This window comes from Terrapene carolina, unplaced genomic scaffold, assembly GCF_002925995.2.
Source record: "Terrapene carolina triunguis isolate 2854851 unplaced genomic scaffold, T_m_triunguis-2.0 Scaffold42, whole genome shotgun sequence".
NCBI lineage: Eukaryota > Metazoa > Chordata > Testudines > Emydidae > Terrapene > Terrapene triunguis.
The window spans coordinates 71305269-71323211 of NW_020664393.1; the positions used below are offsets into that span (position 1 = coordinate 71305269).

The following is a 17943-nucleotide window of genomic DNA, read 5'->3' on the forward strand; positions in this document are numbered from 1 at the left end:
GTTTTTTTGCAAAAGGTGTAAGTATCATCCTAGATAAGATATTTTCTCAAAATTATGAATGACTTACACTCCGGTTGGCAGAAAAATATAGTTACATCCATGCTACTAAAATACATATAATATTTCTCATTTAATAACTCCCCCTTTTAACATTAAAGAGACAGCAGCTTTAAAACAAAAAAATACACAGTAGCACCTACCTGTGCTACAGTTTGATAAAAGGAAAATATATTTCCCTTGTCAGTTTCATGTTGTAGATTTAACAGCATGTACAGAGGACAACTTTATAATTTCCTCTGTATAGTTAGTTTCCTTTAGTCTTTAAGCTATTTAAGGTTATAAGCCACAAAAATTGTCAGGGAGAGCAAGGTGAAGATACTTTTAACTCAGTTTGAAATTCACTAGATTTCAAGCTGGTAAAGTGGGAGTGGCTTTCACTCTGCCACCTACTTTTAAAGTACACTTTTGTTCAGCTGGATACCCATCACCATCTGTTGATGCATTAACCCCTATCAGCAGAAAGCTAAGCCTAAACTCAACTTTCCAACCATGCCAATATTGAAGAATTGCAACTCAAGTGCCACAACAGTGATAGCACTGTGTTGCCAGTATTCCACTCTAATCCCATGATCCAGGTGTCAAACTTGTGTTGCAAGTGATAATGACTATGTGAGAGGAGGCATGGGGCAGTCCTGAAGCACTAGTCTAGGACCCAGGAGGCCTGAGTTCAATTCCCTGCTCTGTAACAGACTTCTCGTATGAAGTTAGGAAAGACCCTTAGTCCTTCTGTGCTGCAGTTTCCCTTCTGTAAAATGGGTATGCTCGTACATCCCCCACCTTGCTGCAGTGCTGTGAGGATAAATAAAGATGCCCGGACATTACAGTAATGGAATGTAAGTGCCTTAGACAGGTCACAAGCATGCACATTATTCATTCTAATGCCTTATCCACACTAGAAAGGATCTGCTGGTATATTTCTACTTCCTAGTAACAAGGCCAGTTCCTACCAGTTCCCCAAACAAAATAAGGTATACCACCAAAAGCCCTTGTTTGTCTGCATAGTTATGTCTGATTTTTTTTCTCCACACTGCTAACCTACACAGCTGTACCAGCAAAACTCTTCAGTATAGATAAGGCCTTACCCTCTAAGAGAAGATTTAGCTTTCTGAGCTCCTTGGGGCAAAATGCCTAGCACATAAGTAGCACTACCATAAACAATAAGTCTACAAGATGTAATAGGTACTATGCAGCAAAACATGAACAATAAAGAAATACACTTGTGACCATTATGAAGACAGAACATACCTAGGCCAGGTGCCTGAAAATCCACAGACAAATTAATAATGAACCATTTAAAATTTAGTTTGGTTTAAATTATTGGTTAAGTGCCTGTTCCAGTTCAAAAGTGAAACAAGAACATATTCAATTTTATTACTCTAGGGCGGCGGGGGGGGGCCTACAGGGAAAGATAGCTCAGCTCTTGCTTTAAAGAAATCAAATGAATGTTCTAAGAAAAGTAATTTCAGTTTTATTAAACATGTGAGAAAATCACGAGGACTGTTTTAGGTATTGCTGCAGATTACAATGTTAGCGTAACTAGCAAAGTTTAGTTCTGAAAACAGAACGATCCCTGTTGATTTATTTTTGAAAGAGTGACTATTGTGAGAGAGAAGCCCTTTGACAAGACAAAGTATAAAACCTGTATCTCTTCCACCATCACATTTGAGCAACAAAACTTAAATCTTCAGTCACCCTCTAGATTGTTTTCCTGGCCAGGAGCGCATTTGTTCATCAGTCCCTTATAGATGCCCCTTTGATGGTGACAACAAAATAACACCATTCTGGCTGTTCTGCTAATGGTCTTTGCAGCAGGAGGGTAAAATGTCACAGAGGAGGCAGAGACTTGGGGACAGTGACTTATAATATCTGCTTAATAGCCCACCTGGCCAGAAATCCCTTCCTTCTGGAGGTGGGTGGTATTGGCCTCAGCCCATCTGGGCCAGGAGTCCCTTCACAAAGAGGTGGTAGGAAGCAAGCATGGTAGCACAAGTGAGCCAAGAGTCCCTTCACAGAGGAGGTGGATGGTATCAGATAAGGCCCATCTGAGCCCAGGAATCCCTTTGCAGGGGGAGGTGGTACACAGAACAACTGGGCCAGGGCAGCACATGCAGGCCAAGCCCCCTCCCCCTGGCATGAAGGGGCAGCATATCTGGGTCCAGAGTCTCCTCCCAGGCTGGTGGGGTAGATTAGCCAGCAGCTCCCCGGGGCCCTCTGCCCTCCTAGCAGGCGAGGTCGAAGTCATCCCTCTCCTGGTTGTAGTTCAGCACGTGCTGGCGGATGCGGGACGAGTCGGTCCAGGTGATGAAATCCTCCATGGCCCGGGTCACCAGGCAGGCGGGGTCGGTCACCACCTCGGGCCCCACCCGCACGTGTCCCTGCTCGATGAAGGTGATGGCGTCGCGCAGCTTCTGGGCCATGCGGAGCCGGAGCAGCAGGCAGGGCAGGCGGCGGCGGCAGAAGGAGCTGGCCGAGACCCGGTCGCACTGCTCCAGCGAGTGCTTGGAGCTCACCAGCCCCAGCCCGTAGAGCTTCTCCAGCAGCGCGGCCGTGCAGCGGGCCCGGAAGGCGGCGTCGGCCTCGCCCAGGTCGCGGATGCGGCGCGCCAGCTCCCGCACGGCCCGGCTCAGCTGGTTGTAGCAGGTGTAGTCCTCCCGGCGCTGCAGGCGGTAGCGCCGCAGCACCCGCAGCTCGGCCAGGTTCCCCGAGGCCGCTTCCCAGCTCACCAGGTCCAGCCGCTTCAGCAGCTTCTGCTCGTGGAACTTCAGCTTCCGCACCATCCTGCCGCCGGGCGGGGCCGCGGGGAGCCGGGCGCTGGCGGGACTGAGGCCGGCCCGGGGCCGCGGGGAGCCGGGCGCTGGAGCTGGCGGCACTGAGGCCGGCCCGGGGCTAAGGGGAGCTGGCGGGACTGTGGCTGGCACACGGGAGCTGCCTGTCACGTGGTGCCGCTGGCAAGCAGCACCGCGACCCCGGCGCAGTCACAGCAACGGGCGGGGGAAACCGGAACTTCCGCCTCGCTGAGCTGGGAGCGGAAGCCCGCTGCCCTTTGCTCTCATTGGCCAGAAGGCGGGGCAGCCCGCCAGTCACATTTTTGATGGGCGGGGGGGAAAGTTGCGGACTGGGACGTGGTGCATGATGGGATGCAGAGGGACTGGGAGGAAGAGGCTGTGGGGTGGGCGTGGTCTCCAGTGACGGCGGGTTCTTGCTGCGCACGCGCCGCCCAGGCAGCACGAGGGGGGGGAGGAGGCATGGGGCTGCCTGGACGGAACGGGCAGTAGCGTCGCGCAGGGGAGCCCGGCCCGAAAGGACCTACCCGGGGAGCCGGAGGCTCGGGCAGGGGCCACAGCCCTGGCTACGCTAGAGGCCTTACATTAGCTTGCTGCACGCCCCCGGCTCAAAGCCCTCGCCTGCCTCCCCTTCCGTCCTGGAGCCAGCTCGCCGCCAGCCCGCCTCGCTTCTCCCCTCCAGCCCGCCTCGCTTCTCCCCTCCAGCTCTGCCTGTCCAGCGCCAGCCTCCACTACCTCCCGCACATCTTGGTGCTCTGCAGGGCCTGCCAACAGGAACCGCCTTCCTGGGTCTCCCCGCCTCCTCCAGGCTGAATCCCTCCTGCAAGCTCCTGGCTTCTCCCTCACCTACGCCTGACTCTCTTCCTCTGTTTAACTTTGCACTTGGGGATAAAGTTCATGACAATGGTTCTAGTATATAACGTATTATGACATCAGTAGTGGTTACTTTTCCCAAAGCCCTTTAGAACCTCAAGAACAGCGTTTATGGAGCCACCCAAGTTTAAACAATTGCATGTTATAGGCAAAAGGCACCCCCACCCCGCTGAAAACATGGTTAAAAGAACATAGGGTGTTTTGCAAGATCCTAGCAAGTTACAGGACCCACTGTTCAGCTAGTACGGTATCTAGAAACATTTAACAGAATTCAAGCACAGAAAAGCATGTCTTAACCAAAAAAATTAAGAGATTCAAAATGCAAGTGTCTTCACTAGGGTTGGGTTTCAGTTTTCTGAATGGTATTTGTTTGGCACAAATAACTTCTTGAATATTGTAATCAACCTATCCTGGTTTATTTTTTGCTACCCTGCTTCCTTTTATGTTTAGGGGTATGTATGACTTTTGTGACTGAAGTAGCCTCTTTACTGAGTCTTAAGTATAACACAAAAAGAACAGGAGTACTTGTGGCACCTTAGGGTATGTCTACACTACGGGATTAATCCGAATTTAGATAATTCGAATTTGGGAAACAGGTTGTATAAATTCGATTGTGCGCGGCCACACTAAGCACATTAATTCGGTTTTTAACCACATTAATTCGGTGGTGTGCGGCCACACTACCCCATTTATTTTAATCACATTAATTCGGTGGTGTGCGGCCACACTAACCCTAATTCGAATTAACAAAATCGATTTTGGCGCTACTCCGCTCGTCGAGGTGGAGTATAGAAATCGATTTAAAGCGCCCTTTAATTCGAACTAAATGGCTCTGTTGTGTGGACGGGTGAAGGGTTAATTCGAATTAACGCTGATAAATCCGAATTAATCCCGTAGTGTAGACCAGGCCTTAGAGACTAACAAATTTATTAGAGCATAAGATGCATCCGAAGAAGTGGGTTGTAGCCCACGAAAGCTTATGCTCTAATAAATTTGTTAGTCTCTAAGGTGCCACAAGTACTCCTGTTCTTTTTGCGGATACAGACTAACACGGCTGCTACTCTGAAACCTGTCCTTAAGTATAACAGTTTAAAGGGTCTCAATGTCTATGAGAGAACACACTTGTGCTTCTGTCGTGCTTTTCATACAAGGCTTTTACACAACTTCATTATTTATAAACGAAGCCTCATACACCCCTGTGAGCTAGGGAAGTATTATTCCCATTTTTCAGATGGGTGTCTGAGGGCTTGTCTATGCTTAAAACACTACAGTGGCACAGCTGTGCTGCTGTAGTGCTTCAGAGTAGAAATTACCTATGCTGACGGGAGAGATTCTCCTGTTGATGTAGGTAATCTACCTTCCTGGGTGGCGGTAGCTTGGTCGATGGAAGAATTTTTCCATTTACCTAGTGCTATCAACACGGGACCTCAGGTCGGCTTAACTACAGTGCTCAGGGGTGTGGATTTTTCACATGCCTGAGGCTACGTCTTCACTGGGGGGGGGGGGGGGTCGATTTAAGATACGCAAATTCAGCTACTCGAATAGCGTAGCTGAATTCGACGTATCCGATCCGACTTAACCCGCTGTGAGGACGGCAGCAAATCGACCTCCGCGGCTCCCCCGTCGACGGTGCTTACTCCTACCTGCGCTGGTGGAGTACAAGTGTCGATTCGGGGATCAATTGTCACGTCCCGACGAGATGCGATAATTCGATCCCCGAGAGATCGATTTCTACCTGCCAATTCAGGCGGGTAGTGAAGACGTAGCCTCAGCAGAGTAGTTATGCTGAACTAATTTTCTAGTGTAGATGAGGATTTAGTCACTTCAAATTCAGGTTAGGGCCCTGATTCTCAGCAGCTCTGCCGTCTCTACACCACTCCTTACATACAAAAGTGTACATCTACACAGAAACCCCTCCCACCCCGTGACAGTGAGTCTCAGAGCCCAGGTCAACTGGCTGGGGCTTGCAAAACTAAAAATAGCTGTAGATGAAGTGAAGCCAGGGCTTCCTCCCCCTCACAGAGGTTCAGAGCCTGGGTTCCGGCCTGAGCCTGAACATTGTTTGTCACCACAATTTTTAACCATACAGTAAGTTGACCCAGGCTCTGAGACTCACTGTGGTGAAGATGTACCCTAAAGGTATGCCTACACTGCAATAAAAGACCTGTGGCATGGCCGCAGTTGGCCCAGGCCACATAGGCACCGACTCCATGGGTGCTCTGGGGCTGGAGCACCCACGGGGAAAAATTGGTGGGTGCTCCCCGCCCCCCCACCCAGCGCACCTCCGCCTCCTCCTCTGAGCATGCTGCGTGCCCACTTTTCCCCTCTAGCTCTCAGGGCTTGCGCCGCGAAACAGTTGTTTTGCGCGGCTGGGAGGGAGGGGGGAGGAGGGGGAGCGTGGCGCACTCGGGGAAGAGGTGGGGTCGGGACGGGGATTTTGGGAAGGGGTCTAATGGGGCAGGGAGGGGGCGGAGTTGGGGCGGGGACTTTGGGGAAGGGGTTGGAATGGGGGCGGGGCAGGGTTGGGGAAAGAGTGGAGTTGGGGCGGGGCAGGGAGGGGGCGGTTGGGCGCGAGCACCCACCGGCGCTGGGGAAAGTTGGCACCTATGCCAGGCCAGCTCATTCAGGCTCACAGGGCTCAAGCTGCGGGGCTATAAAATTGCATTGTAGAAATCTGGGCTTGGGCTGAAGCCTGGGTTCTGAGATTCTGCAAGGGGGAGGAACTCAGAGCCCAGGTTCCAGCCTGACTTTAAATATCTATGCTGCTATTTTTCAGCCTTGCAGCCCAAGCCACGCAAGCTCAAGTCAGCTGATGGGGTTCTGAGACTCGGTGCTGTGGGTTTTTAGTTGCAGTGTAGACACGACCACAAGGTCTAGAAAACAGCTAGATTCCCCCAGCACAGAGGGATTCCCAAAGAGGTGAAAGGCCAGCAAAACAGGCTTTCCCCTCTTGCAGCTGTCACTGTAGGGGTTGCTGGGGGTGGTATAAGGCCCAGAAGAGAGGTGCTGTGGGAGGAAAAGTGTGTGGCTGGGGTATTCTCTGCTCCAGCTGTTCTGGGCTTGGAAGGATTAGATTTTTATTGGTAAACATCGATTTCATCACACACAAACAAACAGATAACAAGATATTTCCATTAATAATAACCAAAATTTACAGATAGGCAAAGTAAGAAAAATGCTGCTTGAGAACTTATTAGTGTTTGATTTAATGATATTTACTTTGTATATTTTGACATGTGACATTGACTATTGGTGTTTTAAAGATTATAACACTTTAACTTTTTGAATCTGAACATCTGCTGTCATTCAATAATTATTGTCTGGACCCCCCCATCCATAATGTCTCACAGCTATGAAAATTTAAATAGATTAAAATAAAAAAAAATAGAACCCATCATTTTGCACAACAGTGAACATTTAAATCAATGAAAATTAAATATTCTTAAAAATATTTAAGAATTTATTATGGTGTCCCTAGCGACTGTTTGCCAGAAGCTGGGAATGGGCAATGGGGTGGATCACTTGATGATTACCCGTTCTGTTCATTCTTGTGAAGCACCTGGCATTGGCCACTGTCGGAAGACAGAATACTGAGCTAGATGGACCATTGGTCTGACTCAGTATAGCCATTCTTATGTTCTTATAAACATTGATATTATCTGTTGAAATTATAAAAAAATAAAAGCTGAATTCTGCCAAACTTACCAATAGGGGGCCTTGGGAAGCTGCCGTAAAAACCTGCCCAGGGACTGCTCTAAATTATGCTGGAGACTGACTGGGCCCCAACTTATCCCACAATCCAGGAGGCATGAAAGGGGCATACAGTTGCCTTTACCTAACCTCTATGCACTCCTGTGAGGCACAGCACAGAATGTGGTCCTAGGGCTGTAATGACCAGTCAATGTAATTACGATCTGATGGCTCTGTGGTGGGGGTGCTATGTGAAAAGAGCTGATGCTCTCAGTCCACGTTGTAGTGAAGCAGGAATTCACATCACAAAAAACCAGCCCCCACAATTGGCTCTCTTGGCAGACTCAGCAAGGATTGAATGGCCAAGGAGACTGAATGAGGCTTTCAATCTTTTGCTAATCCATGTGCCACCCTTAAAAGGAAAACAAAAACTAAATTGCTTTTGAATATATGTTGCTTATATGTTTTTAAATTACTTGCTTTGACTAAGGTCATGAAGCTGAAAGACATTCGTGAATAGAAGGTACAGTGAATAGAAGATGCAGTCTTCAAAATTTCATTTACTTTTCCATTTCCGTTACTGGTTACTCTGGACTAGCATAGGGAAATTGGGAGAAATTAAATTAGCAGGTAAGAAATGTATCCTTCAATGGTGCAGCTATCATTAATTTGTAGGAGACTAACAAAAAACAAAAAAAAAGTGAGAAATGTGATTTTGCACCTGTTACCTCAAAGCTCTTAATTTATGTGCGGACTACCAGTTCACTATGCTCCCCATTCAGTAACTCCTCCATGCATGAAGTTTCATGCAAGCAGCATGGGGGCAAAAATCTGTCTGGGGATTGGTCCTGCTTTGAGCAGGGAGTTGGACTAGATGACCTCCTAAGGTCCTTTCCAATCCTGATATTCTATGATCTATGAATGAAGAGAGCTCTGTGAGTGCTGAATTATCTATGATCTATAACACAGGACTGGGAGACAGAAGATCTGATTTGAAGTCCCATCTCTGGCACAGACTGCTGGTGTAACCTTGGACAGGTCACTTAACCGCTCTGTGCCTCAGTTTCCCCACGTGGAGATGATTCTTTATTGCCTTGCATTTTATGTAGTCATCTACATCTATGCAAAGAGACTGCTAGCATTTTAAGACCGCTGTGTCTCTATTTACATAATGTAAATGACTACACAAGGGCCAAGGCAATAGAGAATCTGGCCCAGCAAGGATGGTCTAATGCTCAGTTCATTACCGTTCGTAAAGTACTTTGAGACCCTAGGATGGAGATCATCATAGAACTGCAAAGTATTATTATTTTATTATCACACTTGACCCAAAAATTAGCCCATCCTTATTTAACATTTTTCTTGATCCTGATGTTAGGAATCATTAAAAAAAGGGATAGAGAATAAGACAGAGAATATCTTATTGCCCTTATATAAATCCAACGTACGCCCACATCTTGAATCCTGCGTACAGATGTGGTCTCCTCATCTCAAAAAAGATATACTGGCATTAGAAAAGGTTCAGAGAAGGGCAACTAAAATGATTAGGGGTTTGGAACGGGTATAAGGAGAGATTAAAGATGCTAGGACTTTTCAGCTTGGAAAAGAGGAGACTAAGGGGGGATATGATAGAGGTATATAAAATCATGAGTGGTGTGGAGGAAGTGAATAAGGAAATGTTATTTACCTGTTCCCATAATATAAGAACTAGGGGCCACCAAATGAAATTAATAGGCAGCAGGTTTAAAACAAATAAAAGGAAGTTCTTCTTCACACAGCACACAGTCAACCTGTGGAACTCCTTGCCTGAGGAGGTTGTGAAGGCTCGGACTATAACAGGGTTTAAAAAAGAACTAGATAAATTCATGGAGGTTAAATCCATTAATGGTTATGAGCCAGGATGGGTAAGGGATGGTGTCCCTAGCCTCTGTTTGTCAGAGGGTGGAGATGGATGGCAGGAGAGAGATCACTTGATCATTACCTGTTAGGTTCACTCCCTCTGGGACACCTAGCACTGGTCACAGTCGGTAGACAGGATACTGGGCTGGATGGACCTTTCGTCGGGGCTGGCTCCAGGTTTTTTGCGGCCCCAAGCAAAAAAAAAAAGGCCGGAGTGCCGCCCCTTGAAAAGTGCTGCCCCAAGCACATGCTTAGAACGCTGGTGCCTAGAGCCGGCCCTGCCTTTGGTCTGACCCAGTATGGCCATTCTTATGTTCTTATCCTGAAATATCCATCAGTTCTGAACAGAATCTGAAACACTGATACAGTTCCATTTTCTCAGCTGGGTAAGCCATTATCAAGCATTCCAGAGCACCGGTCACAGGCATGTGTGAGCTTTGAGACTGATTTTCAGAGTGCTGAGCACTCATAGTTACTTAACTGGAAATTGTGGGCACTTCACCGTTTTGAAAATCAGGCTTACTTTGTGCTGTCTCTTCATTCATCCAATGTCACACAAATGAGACATGCAGTCCTCCAGTATGAAGGAGGAAATTTTCCTAATTCTAGGCCAATTAGCCTTTGAGCCTTTTAGTAGCAGACAAAATGCTGAGGTTTGAAAGAAGAAGAAAGAAGCCCTGTCATGCAGATCTCCAGTCCTGCTGGCAAGTCACACATCAAGCAGGTCTGCAAGGATTCTGCTGGGGTTTCTCCTCCTGGCCACCAGGGACAGCTATGTTGAAAGAATTGCAGACCCCCAAGCTGCCTCTCCCCTGCTCTTGCTGCTCCCCTGCGGGATGCATACCAACATGGAGCACCTGGAAGCAGGAGGTGGTTCCCATTGGCAAGGGAGCCAGGAGGAGGAGGAGTGACTGGGGGAGGGGGCAAGGGGGAAGCTAGCTTGGAGAAGGAGGGGGACAGTCTCGGGATATAGGCTGGGGACAGGATGGGTTGGGGGAAGCATAGGGATCAGAATGAAGCAGGAGCTGAAAGGGGACAGGGCAGGGTGGAGAAGATTAATGCAGACAAGGCAGAGTGTGGGGCAGCTTTAAGATAACAAGTGGTAGAATGGGGGAGGCTGAACCAAGCTCCTCCATGCAGGCTACTCCAGGATCTCCTAACCCTGCCCTATCGAACATCGCTCCAGACCGAATATCACTACTCATCCCCCCAGCAATCCCAGGCTTCTGCCAGCTTCCTAGTCCCCACGTCACTCTGGTAACCCCTGCCCCAGGCTCTCTTATCTCCTCCCCTCATCATTCCCTCCCAGCTGTCTGTGAGTTGCCCAGGTGAAAGTCTCCTGGATGAGATTCTATGGCCTGTGATACACAGGAGATCATAATGATCCGTTCTGGCTTTAAAATCTATGAATGCTGTGCCTGTTTCTCATCACCCTGACTGTCAGCTCAGCCCTGAATCTCAAAGTCCTGAATCTTTAATATCCTATGTCCTTTTCAGCAGGTATGAGTCTCATCTTCTGTTTTTATCCCCCAGGCTTGTCTGTTAATGCACAGATGGAAATGGGGAGCAAGAGCTCTGCAAAGTTGAATGGAATCCCCGAGGGGAAGGGGCCTTACTCTGTGGGCTGCACGGACCTGATGACTGATTACACGATTCAGGTATGACAGCCAAAACCTTCCTGTCACTCCCTACTTTATTTTGACATAAGTCACACGTCCAACATTGCAGCCTTCATCATACTATTAGGTATTAATTAAATGAAAAGTTCCCCTGGTTCTGATAGGTGGAAATTCACCCATGCAGAGGGGCAGGACAAAGCCTGCTTAAGCCCCCAGGCATTTTACTTTTTGTGAACAAAATGTTTCATATGAATTAATTCTGTAAGAGTAATGACACAGGCTGGCCACTGTGGCACAGCGGTATCGCTGGAAGTGTAAGGCTGTAATGACAGGGATATACTGTAAATCAGCAGATTCTGTCAGATACTAGGATATAGATTTTATAAACTGAAATTGGCAGGCAAAAATGTCTGGATATAGACACCATCATTTAATGTCCAAAACTTTGGAGAAGTTCAGAACTGAATCCTTATCTAAATCTTAAGCTTTGTAGCTTGGACCCATCTCTAAGTACAATTTAAGAGCCTGATCCTGCTTTCCTACTTAAGGCAATCCTCCTTAGCCAAGATCCTCAAAGGTATTTAGACACCAAACTCCCACTGAATTCACATAGCTCATTATAGTGAATTTTTTGGAATGGGGCAGGAAAACTCTTCCTCATTGTTCCACGTGGCGCAGTGCAGGTGGGAAACGTGGTTTGCCACCTCATGGAATGAGCCAGAGGTCCTTCCCCTGAGATATGCAAGACCATTCAAACAGAGCCCCCATACCCCTGGGTTCCTGGCGCCTGCCCCCATCCTTCCTGGCAACTTAGCTCCAATGAAGACCCACCACCAAGGTCTCCCATGACTTCAGCTATCCCCATCAGAAAAGTCCCCCTAGCAGGGCAAATGAGGGATGATATATAGCATTTCTGCTGTGTGTTAAAAAGTGACAATTCTGGAATGTGTACCTATTTAAAAAGAAAGGTTACAGTCTTCAGAATTGGTGTAGAACCATAACAGAAGGAAGCAATTACATCTCTCAAGTTCCCAAGAATGCAGATAAAGTTATAAGCAGTTAATGGGCCTGCAGCCCATTCAGCCTATTCAATGCTGATTTGCATTTTCAGATACAGTAGCCTCACCGTTTTTCTACTAAAACACTCTTGCCCTTTGTTATTGGTATTTCTTGTGGCATTGGCATTGCATTTTTAAACTCCAAGCAAAGCTATTATGGTGGAATTTGCTTGTAGTGATCGTGGGGAGTAGGGATCATTTGGATATTTTGGTCTGTGAATTTTTATAAGGATTTATTCTGTGCCTACATTACAGAATGATTGGGTAGTTAAACTCTACCATGCCAACTGCTTCAAATTAGCTTTCATGCCTTTATTAAGTAAGTGATCTGGATTATTAACATTCTCTAAAGTCTAGATTATGAACTTTACTCACACTGGTAACCAATTATTCACCTGAGTAATGCAATAAGGACTAATCAGGTGAGTAACTCCTCATCACGGTCAGGGTTTTGCAATCTGTTCCTAAATAAGCCTTTGTCAAAAATGATCATTCATTACGGTGTGTTGTGTAAATGGAGAGAAGATTAATCAGATAAGCTCTTCATTTGCGTTGGGTAATAGATCAGAAACTTAATATTCAAGCAACCTGAAACTGTTTTTAAAAGTCCAGTTTAAAATAAGTATTGTTCTTAACAGCCATCTTGCCCCATTGTTTAGGATATTCTGCATGCACTCCTACTATTAATTCACTGAAACACAATATAATCAGAGAGATTTTGAATAGTGTGCTCCAAAGTCACTTTTGTCCTAAAGAGCAAGAATACAAACTGTACATACTTTTTATATGACAGACACCTTCTTTATTACATTAAATTACTTGTACATAGTCCCACCCTGTGGTCCTTGCAGAAGAAACACTCTATTGAAAAAACATACCCAATGGCTTACATGGTTCACAAGAAGAGCAGGGGTGTCCAATTGGAGAAGAGAAAGCACCCAAAAGGAAGGAAATTGAGAAGGGAGAGAGAACAGTGGTAAGAGTTTGGGAGAGAGAAAATACTACTAAAAAAAATGCACAGGGGAACAGAGACCACAGCAGATATGAAAACATCTTGAAAGAGATTGGTTTGGAGGGAAAAATAATCTGAAACATTTAACAAAGAAGAAACACTACAGAAAATTATTAATGGTAATATTTTGTATTTACGCAGCTTTCATCTGTTGCTATCAAAGTGCTTTACAAAGAAGGTAAGTATCACTGTCCTCAGTTTAGACAGAGAAACTGAGGCACAGAGGAGTAATGGGCACACAGCAAGTCAGTGCCTAAGCTGTGTATAAAGGTCAGATCTCCTGACTCACAGTCTGTGCTCTATCTGCTGGAACACATTGCCTGAAACAAGTCTGAGGGAAATGCAGGCTCTGAACATGTCTGAAGAAATATGATGCACGAGGAAACAGAAAATAGGAAGAGAATAGGGAAAGAAGGAGAAATAAGAGAAGGGAGGCAGCAAATGCTCTAAAGTTAATAGAGAGTTTGTTCTGTACATTTTGAAATAATGCTTTAATGGTAGTTTAGCCTGGGAGGGAATGTTATCTAACTTTAGCTGGATGCCAGAGATCATGTTTGTTTGGTTCCCAGGTATGAAAAATACAGAGACATTTGGTGGCGATCAAAACTGAGCCTTTGTTAATTTTCTCGTTGGACTCTCTCTTACACCTTGTGGTATCATTTTAACATGTTAAATTCTTTGGTAAAAATATTTTTATTTTTTAGCAGCTTCAGCGAGAATCTATTTCTTTTTCTGATTCAATCACAGGGAAGCTTCTTTCGTCTGTATTATCCTTCACAAAATGGCACAAGTGGTGAAGAAACCAAGTGGATCCCCAGGAATGAATATTATCGTGGACTTGCCGACTTCCTCAACGTGTACCGGGTGTTAGGAGAGACGTTTTTTCAGTACTATGTTGGTAAGATGAGTTTATATCTAATTGCCTTACTGGTGAGATATTGTGTGCTGTGGTCAGTTTAGTTATGGCATCTGTACGTGAGGAATGTGTTAATACTGCAGGAGCTCAAGGGAATTTCCTTTGCAGAACTGTTTCTCCTCCTTTTCCTATGGGGCAATAACATTCAGGTGACTGTGACTGTATGTTTCACTGCACCATGTGCCCAAATACCACTGTCATGGGTGTCTGGGAATATTCCCAGTAGTAAGCCCTATGGGTAAAATTCATCCTTGAGCAAAGGGCCATCACTTAAAACCTATAGGGAAGTTTTTTGAAAGCACAAAGAGGAGGCTAGGTGCCCAGCTTTGATTGAAAGTCAGTAGGAGTTGGATGCCTAATGGCCTTTGTGCCCTTGAGAGTCTTCCCCTACAGAATTTAAGTGGGACATAGGCCTGATGCCGGCTCTCTGTATGGGGGGAATTTCACCCTTTGCCTGGTAATAAATGTTTGTAGGATCAGGCTTTATAGTGCAGAATAGGAACTAAGGCCTTTACTCTTACTTGCCTTGTGTATCTCACTCAAATAATCTAATTGAAATCAGTGGGTCAATCTGAGGAGTAAAGCAGCTACTCAAGATAAGGGAGGGTATCTGAATGTCTCTCAAAGAAGTGGTTACATAAGAAGCCACACTAACTGCAGATATCCTGTTTTATCTAGGCTCAGTGACCTGTCCTGCAAAATGGAATGCTGCTTTCAAGCCTGGAGAGAAATACCCCCTCATTATTTTTTCCCATGGACTTGGAGCTTTCCGGTAATGCTGCAGTTTGTGGCCTCAGACCACATGGGGACAAGTGACTCTCCAATGTAACTCCAGTGGAGTTATGCCAGGGAGGAATTTAGCCCAGGAAGTTGACAGTTCTTGAGAATGGTTTTGAACACTATTTCAGTCAAGTTGTGTTGGATCCATCACTGCATTAGCTAAAACTGGTTTTAAAAACAATGGTTTTTAAAACCAGATCCTCAGTTGGTGTAAAGTAGTCTATCTCCATGGAAATCAATGCCAATTTGTAAACACTGAGGGCCTGCTCCAATTTTGGTTTACTTATGTTTCCCTATTTGAAAATACTTGTTTCTTAAGAGTGTTGTGAGAATCAATTAATTAATGTTTGTAAAGCACTTTGAAGATGTAAAGTATTATGCAGATGATATTATTATATATAATCATTAGTTTCTCTTCCTCAAAAAATCCTCTTCAAAATGGGTGTTGATATAAAGCTAGAGAGGCTATATGGCTTAGTGGACAGAGCACTGGACTGGGACTCAGGAGACCTCAGAGGGATTCCTGGCTGAGTCATTGGCCTGCTGGGTGACCTTAGGCAATCACTTCCCTGCCCTGTGCCTCAGTTTCTCCATCTACAAAATGGGGATAATGATAGTGACATCCTTTCACAAGCACTTTGAGTTCTATGCATGAAAGCACCATATAAGAGCTAGTTGTTATTAGTAATTATTATTATTTATGTGGGACTTTGAACATGTTTTACAGACTTCCACATAAAAATCAGTCCAGTAGTAACTTGAGAAGGAAAGGAGGCATTGATCTACAATGTAAAATATTAAATTAGGTGTGTCATAACTATAAAGTTAAGGGTAACAGCCCTCCTGTGTACAGTACTATAAAATCCCTCCTGGCCAGAGACTCCAAAATCCTTTTACCTGTAAAGGGTTAAGAAGCTCAGGTAACCTGGCTGACATCTGACCCAAAGGACCAATAAGGGGACAAGATACTTTCAAATCTTGGTGGGGGAAAGGCTTTTGTTTGTGCTCTTTGTTTTGGGGGTTGTTCGCTCTGGGACTGAGAGGGACCAGACATCAATCCAGGCTCTCCAAATCTTTCTAAACAAGTCTCTCATATTTCAAACTTGTAAGTAAACAGCCAGGCAAGGCGTGTTAGTTTTTATCTTTGTTTTCTCAACTTGTAAATGTACCTTTTTGCTAGAGTGTTTATCTCTGTTTGCTGTAACTTTGAACCTAAGGCTAGAGGGGGGGGGGTCCTCTGGGCTCTTTAAGTTTGATTACCCTGTAAAGTTATTTTCCATCCTGATTTTACAGAGATGATTTTTACCTTTTTCTTTAATTAAAAGTCTTCTTTTTAAGAACCTGATTGATTTTTTCCTTGTTTTTAGATCCAAGGGGGTTGGATCTTGATCCACCAGGAGTTGGTGGGAGAAAGGAGGGGGATGGTTAATTTCTCCTTGTTTTAAGATCCAAGGGGTTTGGATCTGTATTCACCAGGGAATTGGTGAAGAGTCTCTCAAGGCTACCCAGGGAAGGGAATTAGCACTTTGGGAGTGGTGGCAGCGGACCAGATCTAAGCTGGTAGTTAAGCTTAGAAGTTTTCATGCAGGCCCCCACATTTGTACCCTAAAGTTCAGAGTGGGGAAGCAGCCTTGACAAGGTGTACAAATATGGCCTATATGTTATTTCAGGAGCAAGGTATTAAAATTGTGTATTTAAGCAGTGTATTTTTTTTATTTCAGGACTATATACTCTGCTATCTGCATTGAGATGACATCTCAGGGTTTTATAGTTGCTGCTGTGGAGCACAGGTTTGTATAGTAAATCTGCTTTTTTGGCTTACAAGAGGCGAACAGTTATTTCACAAAGTCCTATGCTTATAATTTGATCTTGCAAGGTGCTGTGTGCAAAACCTGAGACCGTCTTAAATTTGATAAATACTTAAATTTGACTGGGAGAGATTATTTTTCTCAGCAACGTCTTGAGTCTAACAGACGCAAAAAGAACATAATGTTTATTGTACAGTATAACTTAGATTTATTTAAAAAGACTAAAATAGTATTAATTTTCTTCAAAACCCAAGTAATTCCCGTTGTTCAACTCTCAATCTAAACAAAGAGCAAGTTACTTGAATTCTTTGACTAGGGTAGCTGTCAGTTGTCTATGTAATTTTTTTAAATGCACTATTTGTGGCTGTTTAATATTAGACCCTGTCAAAACAAGGTCTGTTTTCTTTTCATTTAGACTTTATTATATACATTTAATTATAATGCTGCTCTAGTTAGTTTCTTGGTGCCAGGAGCCAGTCTTTCTTGATAGGGGGTGAAATCCTAGCCTCATTGAAATCAATGGCACCAGTCCTGTTAACGTCAATGGAGACACGATTTCACCCCTGAAGTCCATGTGGGTTGAGCACTGTTGGCATGAGTGTGAACTAGCCTTCAGAAGTAACTTTTTTTCTATATTACAGAGATGAATCCTCTTCTGCGACTTATTACTGTAAGGAGAATCCTGTTTGTGAAGCACAAGAAGAGGCTACAGAAAATCCGGAAGAGGAATGGATCTACTACAGAAAACTAAAACGAGGTGAACAGGAATTTCCTCTACGCCACCAACAGGTATTTGTTGTGGAATGCTGATCTAACAAATGAGGAAGATGCAATCTACCCCCCATACGTGCTAAGGGATTGATTAAAGCTGGCATATTTGCAAGGCCACTAACCCATCAGGCTTCCTACCTCAGGCCAGGTCTACACTACAGACTTTTACCAGCATAGCTATGTTGCTCAGGAGCGTGATGAGGTATGATTTGTGACCAACATAGCTGTGTTGCCAAAAGCCCCTAACATAGTTGTGGTTCTAGCAGCACAACTGTGCTTTTGGCAGTGTAGCTTATTTTGCTCAGAGGTGGGGGAAGCAGGGAGGCCTCAAATAAGCTATACCAGCAAAAGAGCAGCTTTGCTGGCATAAGCTGTGTCCACACTAGGCGTGCTTAACAGGTATAGTACACCCATATAGTTATACAGTGAAACCCTGCTATACCGCGATGTTTGGGGTCCAAAAAATTACATCGCGCTAAATGCGGGGTCGCGGTATAGTGGGGTTTCAAGCCCGTCAGTGGTCCCCAAGGCGGTGCATTGATGTGCGCTGCCTAGTGCTTCTAGTGCCTAGTGCCCAGCAGGGGAGAGAAGCTGCGGCCCCGCGCCTGTTGTTCTCCATCCCCGGCAGGCGCGGGGCCACGGCTTCTCTCCGGCTTCAAGAGGAGCCGCGGCCC

General features: G+C 45.4%; 2 protein-coding genes across 3 annotated transcripts in view; one reads left to right on the top strand and one right to left on the bottom strand.

Annotated features, from left to right (window-relative positions):
• The window catches only part of PLA2G7 (phospholipase A2 group VII), a 32511-nt gene that overhangs the window by 8461 nt on the left and 6107 nt on the right, over positions 1 to 17943 (top strand). The window contains exons 2-7 of one of the 2 annotated variants that reach the window (XM_024215741.1): positions 7897 to 8036; positions 10839 to 10963; positions 13742 to 13892; positions 14589 to 14682; positions 16412 to 16480; positions 17140 to 17287. In XM_024215741.1, coding sequence (XP_024071509.1) covers positions 7946 to 8036; positions 10839 to 10963; positions 13742 to 13892; positions 14589 to 14682; positions 16412 to 16480; positions 17140 to 17287 — 678 coding nt within the window. In that variant the 5' untranslated portion in view covers positions 7897 to 7945. The remainder of the gene's footprint in view (positions 1 to 7896; positions 8037 to 10838; positions 10964 to 13741; positions 13893 to 14588; positions 14683 to 16411; positions 16481 to 17139; positions 17288 to 17943) is intronic. The other variant, XM_024215742.1, reaches the window with a different exon arrangement.
• On the bottom strand, positions 1506 to 2911 carry IMP3 (IMP U3 small nucleolar ribonucleoprotein 3). The gene has a single exon (XM_024215743.3). The coding sequence runs from the start codon at positions 2835 to 2837 to the stop codon at positions 2280 to 2282; it is 558 nt and encodes a 185-aa protein (XP_024071511.1). The 5' UTR covers positions 2838 to 2911; the 3' UTR covers positions 1506 to 2279.

Coding starts and splice junctions, on each gene's coding strand:
- IMP3 (XM_024215743.3), bottom strand. CDS start 2,837: ATGGTGCGGAAGCTGAAGTTCCACGAGCAGAAGCTGCTGAAGCGGCTG.